This window comes from Aythya ferina (assembly GCF_964211825.1).
Source record: "Aythya ferina genome assembly, chromosome: 13".
Classification (NCBI taxonomy): Eukaryota; Metazoa; Chordata; class Aves; order Anseriformes; family Anatidae; genus Aythya; species Aythya ferina.
The window spans coordinates 5,582,427-5,606,289 of NC_140311.1; the positions used below are offsets into that span (position 1 = coordinate 5,582,427).

The 23,863-nt window shown below is 38.1% G+C and overlaps 2 protein-coding genes and 1 long non-coding RNA gene across 15 annotated transcripts in view; 2 read left to right on the forward strand and 1 right to left on the reverse strand.

The window, feature by feature from the left end:
- Positions 1 to 6,264, forward strand: part of LOC311444167 (uncharacterized protein) — a 98,585-nt gene extending 92,321 nt beyond the window's left edge. For 6 of the 9 annotated variants that reach the window (XM_084535126.1, XM_084535130.1, XM_084535129.1 and 3 more), the window contains 3 exons: positions 2,719 to 2,838; positions 4,492 to 4,648; positions 5,769 to 6,264. Coding sequence is in view for 1 of the 9 variants with exons in the window: in XM_084535131.1 (XP_084391257.1) it covers positions 2,719 to 2,769 (51 nt within the window). In the remaining 8 variants the exon portion in view is untranslated. The remainder of the gene's footprint in view (positions 1 to 2,718; positions 2,839 to 4,491; positions 4,649 to 5,768) is intronic. The other 3 variants (XM_084535124.1, XM_084535127.1, XM_084535125.1) reach the window with 3 other exon arrangements.
- The window catches only part of LOC311444172, a 110,555-nt gene extending 103,176 nt beyond the window's left edge, over positions 1 to 7,379 (reverse strand). Inside the window, exon 1 of the long non-coding RNA XR_014697683.1 lies at positions 7,185 to 7,379. This is a non-coding gene — a long non-coding RNA (uncharacterized lncRNA). The remainder of the gene's footprint in view (positions 1 to 7,184) is intronic.
- Positions 7,380 to 15,494: 8,115 nt separating this feature from the next.
- Positions 15,495 to 23,863, forward strand: part of DIAPH2 (diaphanous related formin 2) — a 222,071-nt gene continuing 213,702 nt past the window's right edge. For 3 of the 5 annotated variants that reach the window (XM_084534183.1, XM_084534185.1, XM_084534186.1), the window contains exon 1: positions 15,496 to 15,768. In XM_084534183.1, the coding sequence (XP_084390309.1) occupies positions 15,646 to 15,768 (123 nt within the window). In that variant the 5' untranslated portion in view covers positions 15,496 to 15,645. Of the gene's footprint in view, positions 15,769 to 23,863 lie in introns of all 5 variants that reach the window. The other 2 variants (XM_084534184.1, XM_084534187.1) reach the window with 1 other exon arrangement.

Genomic DNA, 23,863 nt, shown 5'->3' on the forward strand with positions numbered 1-23,863 from the left:
AGCAGTGTTATCACACCAGCGTTGAGTCTACTGCTGAGCAGTGCTGGCACAGCATTGGGCCTTTCTCTAACCCTCCTAGGGGGTGGGCAAAAAGTGAGAAGAGAAACATCACCAGGGCAGCTGACCTAAACCAACCAAAGGGATATTCCATACCATATGATGTCACACTCAGCAATAAAAGGTGGAAACAGGAAGAAGAGGGGAGGGGTGGGCTCTCATGAAAACGTCGGTCCTCCTCTCGAACACTGGCTACGTGCGTTGAGGCCCTGCTTCAAGGACATGGTCAATCACCATTCATTTGTGGGAAGTAGAGAGTAATTTCTTTCCTCTGCACTTCCACATAGCCTTCATTTGTTTTATTTGTTTGTTTTCCTCTTTTTTCCTTTCCCCCCTCCTTTTCCCCTCTTTTTTTTTCTCCTTGAGTTACATTGTTTAGTTCATAATAATCTTTCTTTAATTATTATTATTACTACTTCCCTTTAATTAAATTATCCTTATCTCAACCTGTGAGTTGTTCTTTGCTTTACTTCTTCCCCTCCTCATCTAAGAAGGGGGAGTGAGAGAGCAGTTGTGGTGTTTAGCTGCCCAGCATGGTAAAACCACCACATGCACTTATACTAATTTGTGGAGAGACTATCTAAGCATGCCACAAGTTTTTCATTTTGCCCCTAGCCACTACATAACAGAGAAAACATCAATAATTAAAACAAACTATGGAACCATGCAACTGGAATAAAGATGATTAAGTATCTACATATTCCAACACATCAATAGCACTATGTATTGTCTTAGTTTGTGAGGGACTTAAGACACAAAGAAAGCATTGCATATGAGGAGATTTAGGTGATGACTATGAAAATGTCTATTCTCAATTAGAAAAGCTTTAAGAGAATATATTGCACCATCTTTACACAGCTTGCACCAACACCTGATTTTAGCACAGAAGACAGTCTTCTTACTGTATATTTCACACTGCATAGAAACTCAGCTTCCATTTCATGCTGATAAAAGGTCAAAATCAGAATTTATTCAACAGAAATGAACATTCTTTCAGTAGAAGATAAATGTATGTGGGCAAAACATAAACACACTCCTGCCTCTCCAATACAGATGTTTGTGTTACCAACTTGTACCTCCCTCCAAAGATATACAACCTTGTCAAAATTGTACTTTGTGTCTTACAGCAGGTTTGTGACACATTCTAACTGTAATGACTTCGCAATCTCCAAGTGTCAGAAACCATTTCTTGATTTTTATTTATTTTTTTTTTCCAGTTTCTGCTTCATCTTTGATTACCTTGTTGACTTTATAAATACCTAAAGGCAATACTATTCTGTACCATTGACTGGCTCCATTTGTGACTCAGTTCTACTCTTACCTTCAGGAAGATAAAGATATTTCTTCATTTAATTAGATTATGTTCCCATTACTTCCTGGAACACACTATTTCTTAAGGACAACAATTTCTAGTAGGGCTTAAAATAAAGTTTCACTACACAAAATAGGCAAAAATGCAATTAGCATAAAAGCAGTGGACTATAATGGTAAATTCATAAAGACCAACTGAAGAGGCACTTTTAAGTCTGGATCACCGATTTTGGAGTTTCTAACATAAACAACTGAGTATCGAAGCGATCTTCCATAACTAGCAGGATTCTGACATGATTAAACAAACAAACTGAAAATGAATTCACATATATCATCTTTAATCGTGTTTATGGCGATTCATTATTTAATAAAGAACATGTCTCTCTGAAATTATTCACAACACTAAAGTTTGCTACAATATTACTGCCACTTGTTAGGGAACATCTGAATTTTCCTCAGAATATTCTTACTAGAAGTGTATTTATTTCACTATTTTGAAATATTGCCAGAACCTGGAAGCACTTGGTGCTTTCTAGCACGTTCATGAAAAGGAAAATTCAGTGAAAATTCTATTTCACAGAATAACTAGTACAGCAATGGTACCCTGTTTGCATTTCAATGTGTTAAGTATAGGGCAACATCTAACAATATTAAATAAATCTGAAAAATCTGGCATGAAACAAAGCTGAGTAGAAATAGTTGGCACTCTCAAATATGAACCAGTTTTCATCTGGAGAAACTGAAAATGCTAGGTCTGTATGCCCTAACTTTGGGGCCAACCTCCACAAGTAAATTATGGCCAAGGAAAAATCACCTAACTTTTCAGACTGCAGAGCAAGTTAATGTATTAGAAAGGCCATATTGTTTGTTTGTTTTAAGTCAGCTATTTATTAATTAGCTAATAAAATATATTACTATTTGAAAGTCTTCTGATATTAGCACAGAATGAAACTCTTTGCACTGTTGGCCTCTTCCCTTTCTGAAGAAATAACTAGAATTAAATTAACCTGCCACAGCTGTGGGACTAGCTCCAGTTGGGTGGAAAGATTCCTTTCTTAGTATAAGGCAATACTTAAAGATCAGAAGTCATTTCACATGTAAAATAATGATTAAGATGTCCATCATTGCTTCTGAGTCCTTCCACCTGAAGTAGCTATAGTTAACATCATCATCATCCTAGGTAAACCACAAGAAAATCCTGTGTATAGTAAAATACTGCTAAGTAATCCACAGTTCATAACTGCAAAATTATTTTTACGTGCTCTTTGAAGCTAAATATAAAGCTCCTTTGTAGGAGTTTTAAGCATATTAATTGTGGTTGCTTAATGCAATTGGTTGCTCTGTTTCAAGGGATTACTCTGTTGTGCACTGAATTTGCAATTTGCATTTCCATATGGCTGAGAGATCTGTTTTGGAAAACTACAGCAGCTGGGAATATTTTTTCCATTGAAAATTATAAACGTATGATATGTAAGTATAAATCATCCACTATATCTAATTCAAGTTAGTGATCCAATGAGTGCAATCAAAAAAAAATTATTTACTTATTTATTTATTTTGCATTTTCACCTATTCCCATGTCATTATTTTTATCTTAGCAACACACATGCAAATACAAGCTAGCATTTGAAAACATTTGATCAGCTGGGGAAGAAATTTGTTCAAGTAAAATGAACTAGCCTGCAAGTACAAAAAAAATAATTTAAAGAGATCACGTTATCCAGTTTCTGTTAGTGTATTGAGGTAGCCATTTGCAAAGGTAATCTTTTTCATTGTCACTTTAAACATCTCTAAAACTACTGCCAACAAAACAGATACTTACAACTACTGTACAAAGTACGAGGCACCCTGCAATAACTTGATCAGTGTGGTTATTCAATACCTAAAACTGTCAGTGAAGCATCTATATGCAGTAACTATTCTACAACATTTTTTTCCCCCCACAGAATTTACTGTCAAAAAAATATTACTTTCCAGTAGTGAAATCCATCCACACCCACCTTACTCAAATAGGCAATAGATAGACAACGTTACTTTGGGGTGCAGTAGAAAAGATACCACAAATGAACCCTTGCCCTTGTCAACCATGCTTCAGTATGCAGACATTCTCATCTGTGTAACTTGTTTTTGAATAAGCAAATGCGTGTTTGTTTTTTTTTAATCATGTGACTACTTACACAAGGTAAGACAGTTATAGTATTTGCAGATCCTTTGTTGTATTCTAGAGCCTCATGTTCTAGGCACCAGAAGCAGCAAATAGACACATCTTCATTGTTTCAAAGTGACTATGAAAGTTAAATAACATGAGACCTAATCTTGGAAGATGCAACTATAGAGAGAGTATTCAAAGAACACTCAGGGAAAGCAATTCAACATGCTTCACTCAGACTTAGATATCAAAAACACTTGAGCTTATTGATACCAATTCAAAATTGTAAATAAAGAAAAATACCAGAGATTAAAAGTGAAGTTGTGAAATAATAAAGCTTGTTTTCTTTCAAAAGTATTACAACGTCCTAACTGAGCCTTAACAGTTAGCAAGAACTAGACACAGTCCAGAGAAGATTTATATTCAGTGATTGCAGAAGAAATACCTTTATTATTTCAGTCATAATAGCCAATATATTTATCACTACGAAAACTAATTATTTTAAAGAAAAATTATCTAGTCAATATGGTGCGGGGATTTATCTAGTGCAGCAATTTTCATTTTCAGGTATTAATTTTTCTTACTGTAGTAGCCACAACAACATACAAGTCCAAGATATACACAGAAGTACACTTATTAGACCAAAGAAAACTTAAAGGGAAAGGGAAATGGAAGGGAAAATGAAAGGTGATTCACATGAACATGCATGTATGCATGTGCTGCTTTTAGAAAACAGAATTTGTTTACTGGTATACAAGGTCTTCTTCCAAGGGTTTGAATTTGGCTTTTCAAGTATAAAGTCAATCAAAAATTAAGCTTTAAATTAAAAAAAAATAACCTCACCAGCAAAAAGATTGACTTGGAAATATATTCTTTACTTTCATTATTTGATTATAGAACGATTACTTTTTAAATGGAATGTGTCACCTATTCCCTCTGTTCTATTCTCCCCCTCCCACAATGACCCCACGCAGTTGATTTCTCTTATCCTCTTTTAAAAACAAGCTAATTCACTGACTGGGACAGTATCTCAAGGCCTCATTGATGTACTTACGGTAAACTCCACGGTGATCCATTCTCTCTTCACATACTATGAATCGCCCTCACTGTCCCATGAATTACAAAACACAGGTGAGTTGATTCATTTCTCATGTGCATTTCTGGCTCTGTATTTCAGGACATTATTACATATCTTTCATTATGATAAAGTACCCAAGTCATATTGGGATTGTATATCCCACCTAATTAAAAGCGAAGGCAAAATAAATAAATGCATTCTTATTGTTGACTCAGTACATTCAACAATATTAATGAGAGAATCCAGAGAAAGTTCTTGGATCACTATGAGAAAAATAAGTGAGAATGTGCTTCAGATAGTAACATGAACACTGATGAAGGTCAGATCATCTTCAATATTATTCTTTGTGATACGTATTAGTGTTATCACTGCTTATTAAGTGTTCTACAGATTTTTTTGTTTTCTTAAAAAACACAAGTTATCCTCAATTATTTAGAAAACACCATTATAAGCAAATAACATAAGACAGTAGAAACCCTATCCAATTCATGGTACAAACCTTTTGCTGATTCTGCCAGACCAGAACTCTTCAGATTACTATCAGGAAGAACTTCCTTACCTGTTTTTGAACTACTAGTGTTACAAAGAAAGAAATTGTGTTCTTCTTCTTCCTTTTATTTTAAATTCTCATTCCAGTTTAAAGAAAATCTTAGAAGACAACTTTTACAGTGTCTTTGAAAATAGTCAGCAAGATAGTGAAAAAAAGCCATGGTAAATTGTACTTGCAAGGAAAAAGCAATAGAATAGATTTGTCCTTTATGCCTCAAAGTTTATACCTTTCAAAAGTTTCAAAAGCCTTTAAAACCTGACAAAGTTGCAAAGTTTATACGTTGGATATTACAATGTGAAGATGACAAATTTAACAAAGCCAGACTTCATGAATTCTGCTACTCATAAAGTTATTTTTCCTTTTATTTCCTTTGTTTTGTTGTAATTTTAGTGACATTAAAGTTCTCAAAGCAAGACTTATTTAAATCTAAGCTTGCTTATATTTGAACAACTGCAGTCTGAACTTGAAGAAAACAAGGCAAGTTTTGCAAAATTATCTAAGCATAACAACCTAGAATTTTACAAAATAAACAATGTGTTTAATGTGTTTAAACTAGCTTAAAATAATGTACTTGTATTTCACAAATATTCTGATGAAAGCTTTCTGCCTATTTTTTATTCCAGCATAAAAACAAACAAACAAACAAAAAACTTACAGGAGGCATTTATTTTCTGAAAAGGCTAAGATCGTCTCAGAGATAGAACCGAAGATACAAGGCTTGAAGTAGAAAACAACAACAACAAAAAACACATCTAGTGACCCAGAACTACACTATTAACAGCTAGGAGATATGTTGCTATTTTAAACATGTGAATTATTTACCTGATAGATTTATTTGTAATATAAATGATACCATGCCAGTTAAGTACTCAGCATTTCAGTATCTCATAATCTTGTTGTACTTACATGGAGTAAGTATCCATTACTACTTGGAACACATTTAGCTTGCTCAACTGACTGCTTAATGAAGTCTGGGAAGTAAAAGCCTTATCTGTGAAGAGCCAATGCAGAATGAAGCATGTATGCACACTTGTTTTCAAAGCAGAGAAAAGTATTTGTTCAGTCTTAATGTGAAAATGAATTAAATTAAGCAGAGCATTCAGAAAAGTAGAAATAAAATACATGTACATCTTGTTTTCTAATAAAGAAAATGTTTTCCATTTGTTGAATGTTGTGTTTTTAGAGTCTTTTTTTTTTTTTTTTTTTTTTTTTTTTTTTTTAAATAAATACCATTATGCTTTTGCCTTCAAAATCTCTTTTGGAAGCTGTGCATTCTCCCTCACTCCCACCAAACAAGTTCTTTAGGAATTCCACACACAAACAGGTCTAATGCAGCTTCCTTTAATAGCTTTTCTGGAGTGTTTATGATGAGTCAGACTTGTCTGTGTTTCAGCCTCAGAAATATAAAACAGGACATGATTAGCTGCATTCACTCATGTTTTAATTGACATACTAGTCATCACTCAGTGTTTGAAGGGTACTGACAGTAAATGCTAGCTACCTCCCTTTCACTCTACTCATTTGTAGGTACACGCAAGACTCGCTAAGCAAACCTGTTATTGTTAACAATTGGTATACCACTGCTGCCAAATACAAGTTAAAACAATATCCTTTACTTCAAAGATGCACAAATTAGATCAGATAGAAATCTGAAATTGCCTTTTAAATCACACAGTATCTTACCATACGTAGTGGGTAAGTGAACGTGTGCATCACGGAGTCAGAGGCTCTCAACCACTGGTATTCAATATCTAACACATTTCAAACTGAAATGTAGGCATGGCACAAAGTGTGTTAACTGACTGCAGAAACCTGTGTTTCTTCTAACAGAAGCATTCCGTGAACTTATACTTGTCAGACAACTGAAATACAGTGTTTTAAGTAGAGCATTTCTACAAAGCAGTCACTTTAATGTTTTAAAATAAAGCTGATGCTCAGTGACATTTATTTTGCTGTTTTAGCTGTGTTATTAAAAACACAACATTTAGTGATCCTGCAGTAAACAGAGCATTTAACCTTTTCTTATAAGGTGTCATTACCTGAAGATCCAGTAAACAGCAATTCTTATATTTGTACAAAGATCACTGGCACTACTGAAAGTTTCCTTTTAGTTCCTGTAGATGCACAAAGATGAACCGAATAACTTAATTATTCTGATGGTGGAAAAAAAAAATTTGCCATTCCAGCAGCTGAAACCACTTTGCCTGTACCCATTTACTTCAGTGTGCAAAACTGGTCATTGGCCACAGCTGACAAATTAATGTTTAATACTCAGTGGTGTCATGATGAAGCATTCCTTCAAAAAAGGAAGTATGACAAAAAGCTGTTTCCTGTTTTCTGCAGGCTGTGTGGTAAACTTGTTACATTTTTCATAATATTAAGTTTATCTACTAAGAAAGCACTTCTTTTTACATTCTGACGTATTTAGCTAGAAGTAAAAATACACAAAAAAGCGCACACAAAACCCCAGGAAAAATTATGTAAAGTCCAAATACTTTCTTTTTATAAATACTTGTTCTTTATTATTCACATAGGTCCAGCATGTGCTTGTGACATTTAACATTTACGTTTTGATTTCCCTCCCCCCCCCAAAAAAAAAAAAAAAAAAAAAAAAAGGTACTACCTCCCTGGTCTCCCCTTACAATGATGTTCTTTTACTGTGACACTAGTTGAATGCATTTGGTGTGCCAGTTGCATGAAAACCGCATAATGGTGCTGTCATTTCACAAGAAAACTGGCTTCATTAAAGGCACAATACAGTGAATTCCTTGACTAAATGGGCAATGCCAGGAGCAGCCAAAACCAGGAGAAGCTGAGAGCTAGAAAACAGAACCGCAGCCAGGGATTGCCAAAGAATATCAACTTTTTCTAAGCAAGGTAGCTATGGGAAGCCCACATTCAAAAGATCCCTAAACCTTCAGAGATTAGGTTCTCCCATTCTACTGTTCCTTCTCTCATCTTTCATCACAGTTTGGAAAGCTATGCAGCTGCTGTGAACTCAGCATATGTTATAACAAACAGATCTAAAGGATGGAACAGTTCTGCCCCACTGATGAGTCAGCACAGATGTATTTCTGAAGTGAGATAAGTTTCACTTCACACTGGAGAAATTTTAATAGCTCTTGAAAGAAGCAGGTCAGTACATCTCAGACAAATGTAAACTCTAAGATAAAAACAGCTCTGAAACAGGTTGCCAATATAACTAATTTTTTTCCTCATTTGATATCCATCAGGCTGCTAGTTTGTTCATGGCTACTGACTATGCATTACTATACAGGAAAAACAGCGTTATAACATGCTCCAAAGCTCCAAATAAACAATGATGGTTTCCTTTATCTCAACTAAGTGTGCAGCTGCTTAGCTGTAGAGTACTCTTGATCCACTAATCTGATATGATAGCAAGCTTCTTATTGTGATAGCTTATTTTATACATAAAATTTACACAGAAGTAAGTGTGAGCATTGGACATACTTGAGTGATCACTTATCTTTCAAAGTCAGTATTAGATTTAAGGAATTCTACCAAGCAGTTGACAATGAGCGCCTTTTCTATTTTATTTATTTATTTATTGAATATAAAAGAATTAATAGAAATAAATGACAAAAGAAAAAAGTTTGTTTTTCCATAACTACTGTAATTGGCAGAAAGTAATTTCAGAGTCTCTATAAAGAGGTTAAGTAGCACTCATACCTCATGTCCCTTAAAGTAAAAGTACAAGTTTACAATGCAGCGTTCCTCCCTAATATAAGTGCAACAAAATGCAAAAATTTTCAAAACTGCTATAAAATTATGTAGCTCTGTTTTCAGGTAATCACTGTGTTTATCTAGTAACTTGCCCTGAACTGCTGCTCTGTATGGAAATTAGATTCATGAACATTTGAAAGGCTAATTAGTAAGTAGCCACGGATATAGCAGTGTAAATTTCCAAGCTTGCTGTGCATTATACTCTAGAATGATTGTATGACAATTGCAGTCCTTAACAAGTATAAGCTTACTACAAACTACTGAAAACATGGCTCACCAGAATGTTAACCTAGAATGCCAAAAAAAAAAAAGGCCAAAGATGTTGGTATTTGTTCACACAGGGAACATGACAGCTAGCCAATGAAGTTTGTACTTATATGCAGCAGAATTATCTTCCAGTCTTGACTCATAAGCAGCTTGTTGGCTGTATTTAGCAGCTGAAGAATGTTTAGTTGATTAGCTCTCCTATGACAATAAATAGAATACTATTGAAGACTATGGAAGTTACTGTTGACGATTTCAGGGAGCATGACATAACTGACATAGCACCTGAGTCTCAAAAAAAGATGTATTATAAAACTTAAAATAATGTCTCAGTTTTTAAAGAAACCTGGGAGTTGTTCCCAATTATGTCTTTCCCCTTATTTAAGCATTCATATAATTAAAGTATTTTTAACTTGAGCCTGTTCAACCATAAACAAGTGACTATACGACTACATTAACTGATTTAGTGACTCATCACACAAGAAATACACAGAAAAACACAAGTACTATGTTCTGAAGCCTAGTTTTTACAGAATTCTTTTTCTGTCATAAAGGCAACCACAAAGACCTCTCCTAAAAGGATAACAGGAAAAAGTAAGCGCTGTAAGATGTACTGCAAAAGCAGTGTTTTCAAAGTTCCTACAGCATGCTCCACTATGTTAGCTTGTTTAGGTGTGCCTTAATACTGAGGATCACATGAACTCCGACTAATCAGTTCAGAGTTTAAGCAACATGATGTCATTGCTATTTGTAATATACTGACTCACGGCTTTTTCAGTAAGACAAAGGTGATGTTGGGTAACTGATACATCAGAATTCTTAACCTGCCTTAGCCTGTTGGAACAAGCTCACAGTCAGTGCTCGTTTAACCAGGTACTAGATACAAATAAATATACTTGCATATTGCTAGAAAAACAAACAGGAAACATGGTGCTTTATACAATCCAGAGAAACAAGGAATTTGCAATACCTGTCTATGCAGAAATTAAAGACTGCTATTCCTAATGTATAAACAATGTGAATCCGCTTTCAGGGTATGCACTGTCACACCCACTCAAGCCTGCCTGAATGTCTGTCAATGCCCAACAAGAAAACATCATCATTAAATTACACTGTTAAGAGAGACTGGAAAACTATCAATACTTTTGCCATCATTCCTCTGAAAGAAAGACTGTTTTATTGTAGGTTCAGATAATGACACCTTCCTTCGATTAGAAGGATGTAGCAGTTAGATTGTTTCAGGACAGAATCTGAGTTCACTACATGAACTTTTTTTACTATTTTTCCTACACTTACAAACTAACACTGCAGTTCATCTCAATATACTGCTACTAGTAGCAACTACTACTCAATAAGTTAAAAGTACAGATTCTTACCTGTAGATACTGTCTTGTGACATGCATTCATTTACAAGAAATAAAGAAAAATAATTAGTTTTGTTAAAGCGCTGATTTGTTTTCAAGAAGTAATTTCAGGAATTAATTTAATTGGCTAACCATGACTAATAAACTTATACTAAGATTAGACCGTTAAAACACAAAGGATGAAAAGGAAGATTTGAATCATACTAACAAAATTGCTTTATCAATTACTTACAAGCTTTTAAGAAAATTAAGCTTTTTACATTTACATTAGGTTTGTTAAATAGGAATATACAGCTAATCAAAACAGCAACGCCATTTAGAAGGTGTAAACTCACAGAATGGCCTACAAATATCAGTTTCAAGTATCACTAAGACCCAAAAAGGACCAGAAATAAACAAAAACATTTATCAATGTATCAACTGGTTTCTTTAAAAGCAATGAAATCCAGAAAAGCTTTTTTGCTGTTATGAAATGAAAAACACCACAACCTGACACTTTCTATGGAAACACATCCAGTACACATTGCTTTCTGTACTTAAATAATACAAGCTGATAGCTCTACTAAAATACATTGTACATCACTGCTTCAGTCACATTGTAACATTTCCCACCACAAAATAGATGGGTTGAACAGAATACGAATGCAACTTCAAAATGTAATAAAATCACGTCGACGTTATCACACGTAATAAAGTAGCTTAAAGTTAACAAGTTACCATGAGAAGATTAGTACAGCCACTATGCTTGTAAAACACTCAGAAAAAATCCTTGGAGAATAAAAAAGCAGAAGTAAGGGAGATGAAGTACTATTTTCATTGTTTGCAACAACACAACCTTACTACCACTATGTAACTACATTCCATTAAGTCCCTAGTGTTTTCAGTAGGGATTTTAAGTACTTCCATGTTAGCATTTTTGTTTTTTAATCCTAAAACTAGAATCAACCCAATCTCAAGCTGCAATTCTGCTTTTTTTTTTTTTTTTTTTTTTTTTTTTTTTCCTCTGGCTCTCTTTTATAGTCTCTCACAGCTGTTCCGCTGTTCCTCACAATTTAGCAATTTTGTAAGCAGTCAGAGTCTAGATTACGCAACTGAGCCAGATTAGAGAGGGTCTTGAATTCCTGGAAGGAACAGCTGAATAATATTGGGAATTTACGCACACTTTTACCTGCACTGATACAAAAGAAAAGCTAGGTATTTCTGAGACCTTATGATAGGCAAAATCAAGGATTGTTGAGTGAGGTTAGTCATTTTTAAATAAGCTAAATTTTAACACAGATCACTTTGCAATCCATTTAACAGGGACAGGAAAGTGAAAACTGACTGCTGTGATGATGATCAGGAGTGGAAACAATACATTGAAAAAAGTCTACAGTTGTATATGAGTAGTTGAAGGATTGTGGTATATCTTGCGTTGTACAGTGTTTGTACTAATGATACATGGATTCTGGATGAAAAGCTTAAATACATACTAGTGGGTGACTTAGAAGCATGTTTCCTGTTTGTGGTTAAGTTAAATACAGTTTGTTTTCTCTTGTGGTTATATGCAGAACAATTCCTTTTTTTTTTTTTCCCCTTTCTCCATTCCAACTTCTGCCACCCTCTACAGTTAGGACATAGGTTTCAAGCTTGTTAACTTATTTCTTCAAGACTACACCACTGTAGAATAGAACATTTTTTCAAGGACTAAAACTTAAGTAGCTTGTTTGGTGATCAGTTGACTGCAGCTATTTTAGAATGGCTATTTTAAGCAGAAGCCTGTGTCATGGAAATGGATAAATGCCTGGGTAAATGGAAATTCTGTCTTTGAATTTATAACTCATAAACTCAGAACCCTTTATTTTTTTTCAGATATTTTTGCAGTATGTGGCTTCTGTAAACTTGTACAGCTGTATTTTTTCATATGTCTAAAGGGAGAGTGTTAAGAACGTTAAGTTCTTACATTGCTGGATCCAACAGTCATCTTCAAAAAGCTTTGTTTAAATTCATGTATAAAATAGCATGTTGGAGTCTCAAAATATCTCATGTTTATCAGTTAATGATCATTTTGCTGTAAGACAATCGTTTTTTTGTTTGTTTGTTTGTTTTTTCTTTTTATATAGATGTCATTTTCTGTCATGTAGCTGTTAAGTGGCTGAGATTACTTGAGAAACCACAAAGAAATGTTACCACCCACATAGCAGTGACCTTCTGTAGCTACATATTTTTAATATTGCAAAACAATTTTTAATAAATGTATTACTAATTTTTCTTCAGAGATGAAGTGAAGTTAACAACAATTTGTACAAATACTAGTTTCCACCCTTAGGCCATACTATGTTGCTCTCGGAGATGGGCCAAAACACTGTATTGCAAACCAACTGCCAAAATGATCTGAGGTTCGTCTGGTTGCCTTAAGCACAGTTGTGGTTTTCTGTTTGCTGTTATTACATGTTGTTGTTTTGTTTGTTCTATATATTTTCCTGCAGAGGGGCTTTTCCATTTATATTTTCCTAACTGGGATCATTGCATTTTATCACCTCATTCCTTTTGCTTAAAATTGCTTGCAGAGTTTACATGCTTGTAAGTTGTTAATTTATATATACTGTATACTTGTTTCTTGGTCCTTGAAACAAGAAAAAATAATAGGAATACTGACATTCTGGAGTATAACTAAAAATATTGTCAAAAAGAATATGGTTGGCTTTAACTTGTGCTGAGGAGACTGAAGTCATCCCAGTAGTGCTTGATTTATAGTAATCTATTCAAAAGCAGCCTCCAGAAAATCCTGTAGCAATGTAAGTACAACTCAATGACCTGAGCTGAGCGCTCTATGGGGAGATTTGCTAAATATTTGTAAATTGGAGGTGAAAGAGGAAAAAAAATAGTTGTGCTAACTAGTCAGACATTTATTCCAGGAGAGCAGCAAATGGCAGTAGGAAGAGGAAGTATGACTACTTGTGGAGTAGCAGCCTGATGGCTGCACATCTTTTCTCCACTTAGTCACGGTACAGCTACTACTGCCTAACAGCCCTTGAAGTAGTAAATATTTTGGGGTTTATTTTCAATTTAATATGCATAGTCCCTAAACCTGAATTCAGTGCATTTTCTCTTCTTTTGTTTAGAAAGATCACATATGTAATCTCTTTTACTCCACCTAAAATTAAATTAACTCCAAGCTTAAATGTACAATTGGTTGATCTTTTGAGCTCTGCCACGTATACTTGTTTTTGCTAATCCTGTGAGGTATTTTTTGTAATGTTTTGTCTGCTGCTTTTTTATCTTAGAGCTTAGTCCGATCTAAGTTTCACTGGAGAAGACTTGACTAAAGCAGTTAGCTTCATGGCAAACTCAGAATATTTGCGTAAAACAATGTTCTTGAATATTTTAGTTATGCTGAACAAATAGTGCTGCAAAGTTTTAATTCAAACTCCTAAATTTGTGTACAGAAACATCAGGCAATTAGAAATTGTTTGCTCTGACTCTACAAAGAGTCTCCTCTATTTATGGTTGCTGCTTAATACAATTAAGATAGCTTAATTGTTGCTGCTTAATACAATTAAGATAGCACAGAAACAAAGCCAAATGGGCATTAGAGCTCACTGAGGAAAACAGATACGATTTTTTTTTTTTTTTAACCAAAACTGGCAAAATTGTTGTTAAACTGTTGCTGTAGAATGATGTTACACTGATGTTGCTTGAAATAACTTACTGCTTGTCATGAGAAACAAGTGTTTAAATTCATGATTACTTGATTAGTTTGGAAATTCTGTGTAGTTAAGGTAGCATAAACTGTGTCCAAATACGTACTATGAAAATAAGAAAAATAAGATCAGAAGAGAATGTGTACTAAGAAGTCACATGCCCAAGGGAAGTTTGGATTTGAGTACCTTCACTGAGCTGGCTAAGTCTAAGGCCTTTAAACTTCTGCAAAGATTTTACTCAGATATTAAGAGTCCTACAAGTTTTAGACCAGGGATTTTATTTGAAAGATGGCATTGTCAGATTTTGTCTACAGGCTTCCACTGTTGTATTTTTTTTATTATTATTTCATCTGGTACTGAAGCTATTCTTGGGGAGTCTAAAGAAATGCAAGACTGCTACATGAATCTCATGAATCAGGCATGCTTTAATTACATGAATTGGCACTACTCTTTTGTTAGAGGTCAGTGAAGTAACAGGTTTTTATCTAGATGTGGACTCCAAAGATTTGTGGATTGTCCTTATCCCATCACACCACCACATTTTGTTTGTTTTCCTGGTATACTTTAACAAACATACATTCAGTTATGCCAACATATTTTTTTGTTGTTGTTTTAATAATACTTCTGTTAATACAGGGACATCCATGAGGCCCAGCCAAATGGAATCTCTACTGTAAAGAAAGACTTCAAGCAGTTTCTTTTGATGTTATCAAACATGAACATGTGTACAAGCCTCAAAAGGGAGCACAGTTAACTGCCGTGCATAGTGTGTTTCTAAAATAAGACACAGGGAAACATGCTGAAGCCACAATCACCTCGTGAAAAACCCTGCGTGGGAAGTGTCAGCGCTTGTGCATGGGGCCCAGCGCTGCTGCGTGAAGCAGAGGCCGCCGAGGCCGGGGTTTACGGGCGAATCCCTCCTGCCCCAGCCATCGCCTGCCGCCCCATGTTCTCAGGAGCCCCTGCTACCACAGCGGGCTCCGGCCACCCCAGCTCTCCCCGGTCGTGCCAGGCAGCAGACTCGGCCTCTCCTTCTCCCAACAACCCGTCTGAGGCAGGGCTGAGCTAGGAGCCCTCCGCACAACCCCAGCACGGCGCCAGTCAGCTTGGCTTCCCCTTCCCAGCGCCGTCCCGCAGCCCCGCGCTCCGCCATTTCCTAGCCGGGCGCCGCCACCCCACCCCAGCGCCCTCCCGCCCGCGCTGCCAGAGCATGCGCCGCGCCCCGACTCATGCGCAACAAGGGCGGCCCGCTGCGCGCGCGCCTGCGCCGAGGGAGGCGTTCGGCGGCCGGAGGCGGCGGCGGGGCAGCGGCTCCAGGAACTGCTCCGGCTGCGCCGGGGAGGGGACGAGGAAACGCCCGGCCGCGCGCGCGGCGGCCCCATGGGGCCTTGAGGACGCGGCCCCGGCTACGGAAGAAGGGTGGTTAGCGCCGAGTCGGCGGGAGGATGGAGGGCCAAGGGGCCCCGGGCGCTGGCGGCGGCGGCGAGGAGCCCTTGGGCTCCGGCAGGATGAACCCGAAGCGGGGCGGGCGCGCCGCGGAGGAGGAGAGCCGGAACAAGCCCAAGCTGGTGAGGGGCGGCGGGGAACGAGGAAGGCGGGCGGGGGAGGCGGCCGGCCGCCGCCCTGCGGCTTCCCGGTGGGAGGACGTGGGGCCCGGCGGGCGGCCGGGGCCGTGGGAACGGCAGGCTTAGAGATAACAGAAATAACAATAATAACAATAAAACAGCCCGCGAGGTCTGGGGCGCTGCCGTAGGGACCGGTGACAGCTGGAAGGGGGCGCGCTGCGGGCCTGGCGGGGCCGGGGCCGGGGCTGGGGCCGGAGCCGGGCGCAGCTGGGGCCGCCCGGGCGGGGAGAGGCTGCGGGAGCACCCAGCGCGTCGGCGGTGCTGATGCCAGCCGCGTGCTTCCCGAGGGAACTACGGAATTAATGCGGTTTTGTAGCGCTTTTTGGGGGCGGTGGTGCGCGGGCAAGAAAATTTTTGGAAATTCTCCATTTCCTTTTTTTTTTTTTTTTTTTTTTTTTTGACAATCGGTAGAGGCCAGCTTTTGAGTGCACAAATCCTCTTTAGGGCTATGGATTCTACCTGATAACCTGAAACACAGGTGCATTTCACAGCCAACAGCCCTGCAGTATATCGCAAGTTATAAATGTGGGAGCAGCAGAAATGGTTACTGCAATAGTGTTTACTTTGTATCGTTAATTTCTGTACTCACACTTATTTGGGTTTGTATTGAAGTAACGTATTTTACCTTAGCCTTCTGATTGGATTTCCAGAAAAGTGGTGTAGTGGATGCTAATGCTTACTGGACTCTTCATAGTGAATATAGTCCTAGTTACAAACTTCATTGTATAGTCTTGCATGGCTTTTCACAGGTAATAGTAAAACTTAGTCAATACCTGTGTGCTCCCACCTTGCAGTCCTCTTCTCAGGTATGGTATGGAAGAACCTTGGGCTGATTAGCCTGGAAACTCCTTTTTTTTCTCGTTGAAAACTCAATTGGAATGCATGGAGGGAAGATAATAAATCCATAATGTGTAATGCATTAAAATATACTGAAAGTGGTGATTATTTAAAAGGGTGTCAGAAAAAAACATTAAATAACTTGAACTCTGTATTAAGGGTGACTATCTTAAGGGAACATAACCAAATATGCTGTTTTATTTTCTTTAATGGTGTTACTAGGAACAAGCTCTTACTTCCTTATACAGTATGAATAAAAACAAACTTTGTACCTAAACTAGCTAGAAAAGCTGCTTGTATATATACCCTGTAGGGGAAATGATTTAAAAAAAAAAAAGTTTGTCTGTGGCTCCAGAAGAGGTGGAGCTGGGAAAGCCAAAGTGTTTTTTTTTTGTTTTTTTTTTTTTTTTTGTGGGGGGGGAGGGGGAAGGGATTCTAGGAGGAGATGCGGGTTTTCTGCTTCATATCCATGTCTGTCTGAAGGTAAAAGGGAGGCAGCAGTGCTTGATGTGGTTCAGTATAATGATGTAGGTTTCTTCATTTTTGTCTTTTAAAAGGTGCAAAGCCTCATTTACTCCCAGTCAATCAAGAAAAAATGCCAGTAAGACTAGACTTCGGAGATATAATTGGCACTAGTAATGAAAAAGATGGTTTGAATTACAAATCAGTGTAAATAAAGTTTTTGATACACTGGAGGAAAGGGCTGCCATTTGCAGGGACCATGTCAGGTATGACAGGTGGGCTTGTGCAAACTCTTCATTTGGCCATGCTGAATTTCACAAAGTCCTGGACCTGGGTTGGGGTAATCCCAAGCACTAATCCAGGCTGGGCAAAGAGTGGGTTGAGAGACCTGATGAGAAGGACCTGGGGGTGTTGGTTGATGAGAAGCTTGATATGAGCCAACAATCTATGCTTGCAGCCCAGAAAGCCAAACATACCCTGGGCTGCATCCAAAGCAGCATGTCTGGCAGGGCAAGGGAGGGGATTGTCCCCCTCCGCTCTGCTCTCATGAGACCCCGCCTGGAGCACTGCATTCAGCTCTGGGGCTCCCAGCTAAAGATGGACATGGAAGTATTAGAAGGAGTCCAGAGGAGGGCCACAAAGATGATCAAGGGGCTGGAGCACCTCTCTTATGAAGATGGGCTGAGAGCTGGGGTTGTTCATCCTGGAGAAAAGAAGGCTCAGTGGAGACCTTATAGCATCCTTCCAGTACCTGAAGGGGCCTACAGAAAAGCTGGGAAGGGGCTCTTTGTCAGGGGTGTAGTGTTAGGACACAGGGCAATGGCTTTAAAATAAAAGAGGGGAGAGTTAGATGAAATATAAGGAAGAAATACTTCACAATGAAGGTGGTGAGGCCCTGTCCCAGGCTGCCCAGCGAAGCTCCATCTGTGGCAGTGCCCAAGGCCAGGCTGGATTGGCTTTGGGCACAGAATCACAGAATTTTAGGGATTGGAAGGGATCTTGAAAGGTCATCTAGTCCAATCCCCTGCCACAGCAGGAATCCCTAAATCACGTCACGCAGGAGCGCAAACCAGTGGGTTTTGAATGTCTCCAGAGAAGGAGACTCCACAACTCCCCTGGGCAGTTGGTTCAAGTGCTTTGTCACATTCACCATGAAAAAGCTTAATTTCATATTTAAGGCGAATGTCCTATGTTCCAGCTTGCACCCATTGTCCCTTGTCCTGTCATTGGGTATCACCAAGAAGAGTCTGGCCCCATCCTCCTGACGGTCACCTTTTACATGTTTATAAACGTTAATAAGGTCACCCCTCAGTCTCCTCTTCTCTAAGCTAAAGAGACACAGTTCCCTCAGCCTTTCCTTGTAAGGGAGATGCTCCACTCCCTTAATCATCCTCGTGCCTTTGTGCTGGACTCTTTCAAGCAGTTCCCTGTCCTTCTTGAACAGAGGGGCCCGGAACTGGATGCAATATTCTAGATGTGGTCTCACTAGGGTGGAGTAGAGGGGAAGTAGAACGTCTCTCAATCTACTAACCACACCCCTTCTAATTCACCCCACAAAGATACTGGCCTTCTGGGCCACAAGGGCACAGTGATGGCTCATGGTCATCCCACTGTCCACCAGGACCCCCAGGTCCCCCTCCCATTCACTGCTCTCCAACAGGACAGTCCCCAACTTATACTGGTGTCTGGGGTTGTTCTTACCCAGATGCAGGACTCTACACTTACCCTCAGTATATTTCATTAAGTTTGTCACCATCAAATTCTCCAACTTGTCGAGGTTCTGCTGGATGGCAGCACAGCCTTCTGGCATGTCAGCCACTCCAAACTTGCTGATGGTGCACTCCATTCCCTCACCCAGGTCATCGATGAATATACTGAACAATACTGGTCCCAGTACCAACCCTTGAGGGACTCCACTAGGTGCAGGACTCCAACTTGACTCTGTCCCATTAACCATTAACCTTCTGGCTTCAGCCAGTTCACAGTCCATCTCGCTACCTGATTGTCCAGACCACACTTCTTCAGTTTAGCTGTGAGGATGCTGTGGGAGATGGTGTCAAAGGCTTTACTAAAATCAAGATTCACCATGTCCACTGCCTTTCCATCATCTATCCACCTGGTCTGGTGGGAGGTGTCCCTGCCTATGGCAGGGGGTTGGAACCGGGTGACCTTTAAGGTCCCATCTAACACAAACAATTCTATAAAATAGTTCTGTTAGATAATTAAATTGATGCATATTCACACACAAATAATTGAAGATGGGCTATATTAGAACTCATTTTTCTTTTTTTCTGCTTTGGGTCATTTTGGAAGTCATTTAAGTTTAATATAACTTGTTGAATTTGACAGAACTGCACAATTAGAATTTAGCTCCCAGTTTAGTACCAGTAGTGTGTAAACTGGAGTATTTTATTAAAATTTGGTAGCCTAGTTTGAGCACCTTGACACGTTGCAGCTGGTGGAAGAGTTCCGATTTCATTTTTTTCCCACATCATTTTGTGCTGTCACAAGGACTGGAGGTGGGAATGAGTGCCCAGTTTTTTTTTGTCATTATTTTTGTTTGCAGTGAAATGGGCAAGAAAAAATTAAATTGCTTTGGCAAACAATCATGTGATCTCATGCCAGCCCTGAGGATAGGCTGGCATGCGACAACAGTGAACAGCCACATTCTTAGCTTGGTTTTGGCAACATGCTTGTTTTGCTTGTTTAAAAGTATGCCTGCTGTACTAGGAGAAACAGACTAAGGTTGTCAGGGAAATTGCTGGCATTTGTATTTGTTAGTCCTTAACTTGGACATTGTTTGTTGTTCTTAACACTGGAAGTATCTATTGGCTACATAGGAAACAGTTAAGTGCTTGAAAGTGTCGCATCTGATTGGACATAGCTTTCCTAACTTTGCTGAACCCAAAGGCTCTTCTAGTTGTTCATCATCTTCAGTCTTCTCAGAGTTTAAAGCCAGGCTTTTTACAGAAGTTCATGCTATGAGAATGGGAAACAGTGGTTATAAACTGGAACAAGAGATTCTGACTAGGTTTGAAGGGAAAAGATCATTTGAAGGGTAATCAAGCTCTGGTTGATCAGAGATACTTGGAATATTGATCCTTGGGTGTTTTCATGGCCTGTAAACCTGGACAAAGCCTTGAGCAGCTTGGTTTGAATCTTATCTTGACCCTGCTTCTTGAGGGTCAACATACAATTAGGACTAGAGACCTGAGATTCTTTCAAATGTGATGGTACAAATCAGTGCTTGAAAAGGGATGTTATAACAGGGTATGTGGTGTTTCCTGGCTATTTGAATGCTGTCTAGCTAGAACTTACTATGGTCAGTATTTTTTGTCTGAATTGTGTTTTATAATATATCCTCTTGGTTTTGTATTGGCATAAATAGAAGTATATCTGTGCATATAGTGGCTAAGTATCATGCTAAAAGCATGCTTCTTTACCCTCAAGTTAATTTCTGATTTGTGTGTTAGTTGTTCAGTGATAGATGCTTCACTTAGCTACAAACTTTATTTCTGAAAAGGGCTGTGGTGTGAGTATCATGCTGTCTTTAAAAGTAGATTGATAGAGACAGCTTGTATAACATGGGGTAAAAAAATCAAAACCTTAGGGGTAAGAGAAAGGTTATTTAATTGGAATGCAAGTAGATCTGGTGACGTGGTTTTGATGATTCATCTTACAAGGAGCAACTCATACTTTAGTTTAAAAGTAGAAATCACTTATGCTTCATATTGAAGTCTTTTTAAACAGTGTGAGCTCTGAGATGAATCAAAAAGTATGGACCCAGGATTCTGACTAATGTGCTACAAGCTAGTGTCAAAAAGTGGAATAAAAGCCTTATCTATTAGCTTGAATGCAGAAGTAAACTGAGTGTACTTGGCAGATGGGTGGAGTAACATAGCTAGGAAACGCACGTCAGGGCAGGAATGCAGGGCAGAAATGAGCTGTCAGTAGTATCGGTCACTGTTGGGCAGTGCTCTGTAGGAGCACCACCTTGTTTACCTCAGCCTGTTGGGTGTCATTCTCCTGTGGAGAGAGAATGTGCTCTTTTGCACAGGAAAGACCACATAAGAAAAGACTCATAATTCATGAATTATGAATCATGTTAAGCAAAGATTTTGGCAAATGAATAAAATAAATTACATTTGAGATGATAGCGTCTCAGTAAAATCAGTGAATGCCTGTAGAGGATTCTCACTTAAAGTATATGCCTGAAATACCCCTAAAATATGTATGTTTTAGAAGGTGCTGCAACTTATTCCAGCAACTGGTATTGATGTCTTAAAAAAAAACTTGCTTATGTTGCAGAAAAGGATACTGATCAGGCACTGGTTCTAATATGGTAGAACAGGACATACTTAGTGCTGACTAGCTTTAGCTTGTAATGTGATTTGATATTGACACTGTTTAAATGAAGTGATACTTACAGTGATAAGCCTATCTGTTTGTGGTAATTAAACTTCCTGAACTACTACTTGTAAGACAAAACTGTAGAGATATTCTATACGATACAGGAAGCTTTGCAAACAAACCAGATTTCACTGAGGCAACGCGGAAGAGAATTACCATGAAAACTAACAGTGTGCATATCATGCTGTAGAGTGATGCTTTCGTCATACAGGAGTGATGCTTTCTGAGAGCTGAAGTATTGTGGTGTCCAATATCCAAGTTAGAGTACAAACTTTTGTTTTTGTATTGCAAATAGCCTATAAGCATTGTGATTGCTGATTACCCAGTAGAAGGAAGAGGTTAAGGCTTAAAAAAGTTGGGTGGGTTACAAGAAGACTTCATGTTTTCCACATCAATTGCAATTCTTTAGGGGTAAACAATAATGGCTAATAAAGTTGCTCTAATTCTTTTAATCCCTGCCCAATTCTAGAGGCCAAGTAGAAGAAAAGATGTCCGTTGCCGCTGAAGCAACTGACAGTTTCAGTTGGTTATTCATCAGTTTACTTGTTTAACCTTAAAACCACAAGAAGTTAGGAAATGACTAAAATGAATGGTTTTACATAGTTCTTTCCTACTTGCGTGCCACGGTCATTCTTTAAATTCAATATCTTTTATCATTTAATAACTTCATTTTGGAGAAATAACTTTACCATTATAACCCTTTATAATAGGAGAGAAGATAATTTTTAGAGAACATTAACAATTGAAAGTCTTTGTCTGTGTACTAACTTAAAAGTTTCAAGTAGACAAAACTAATTTGGACTAGGATAAACTTACTTGTTACTTTGTATCAAACTCATTACTGTCTTGTGAATGAAGTAGCTTTTTCCTACAGTTTTAGTAGAGTAAGTGTCTGTAGGCCTCCTGATTTCAAGTGTAACTTTCTAATAGGTAAATAAACTGGATCTTGCTGGACAAAAGTAATAATTGCAGTTTGTAAAGCTTGTTACCTACTAATTAATTGTATGGAGGAAAAGGATGACAATCAGTGAAATGCTGAAGCAGTTGTTTGTTTTTTTTTAGAAAGTCTCTTGAACTGAATACCAACATCTGTGACTTTGAACAGACTGTGCTATTTAGGCGTAGAACATTAAAGGTGGCCTTAAAAATATTTGTTCAAAGGCAGAGGAGGCTATCAGCTATTCTTGGACAGCATTGATGGCCTAGTCTCTGTTCCCACCTCAGTGCTATACTGACCATTCTGTTTGGCACAAATGGGATGAAGAGACTGATCCAGTCAAAAATCTCCCTAATTGTTTTCTTCTTTGGTTGTTTACTAGAATTCCTTTTCCTTCAGTTTATCTAAGTTCATCCATTACCAGTATTAAATATGATCAACTGCTTGCCAGTTATCTTGTGATAGTTTGTGATGCAAAGTACTTTGGTCAGGAGAAATTTTAGTTTTGTAGTCATTATTCTTTCAGTTAGTGGTGTGGCAAGAGCTAATGATGGTTATTAGAATATTGACCTTCGAGGATGTGTTTTTTTTGTTGTTTTTTGATGAGTGTAGGTCTTGTGAGGAACACATACAAAGACAATGTGAGGTTCAGTAGATTCTAGATACACATAGTTATTTCTTATACAGTATAGTTTCTTTTTGTTTTACTGTTACATTTTGGTTCTTCATATTCTGCTGTTATATACTTGTATTGCTATAGAATTGAAGTTGCTTTAAAAATAACTGTGTCTTCGTAATGGAACTGAGCTGGATGTTTGCATTTGATTGCATGAGGAGATGAGAACATGGCAGTTATTAATCTTAGTTACATGCAGTGTTCCAGTTGCATTACAGCAGGGAAGTATTTGCTTAAGGAAGAAAAAAAGAAGACTGTTTGGGACTGCAGTGGTCAGCAGTGGTATAAATGGGGAAAATAATCAAATTCTATTTCTTAGTGTACTTCAATTGTCAAGCTAAGCATATGTATTGATGCCATATACAGTTAGTTTTTCGAGCCATGCACACAATAGCATTGCAGAGTTGCATTTATTTTGGGCTTAATTTTAATTTCAAGTCTAATAGTCTTGGCAATTAATACCTTAATGGTCTTTCTTGAATACCATAGTATTTATGAAAAAAAGAACAGGAATTAAGATAGTTGAGTGTCAGATACATCTCATGCTTTGCTTGATAGGAGGTGTAGCTTTTGAAGTGGGCTTTCTTAAGCTTCATTTACTAAAATACTAGATGTGAGAAGTTCATCTGAGTAATTAAAAAATTTTTTTAAGATACCCACACAGCTTTCTGTACATATATTGTGTGCCTGGGGGGGAAAAAAAGTGGCAGGTATGC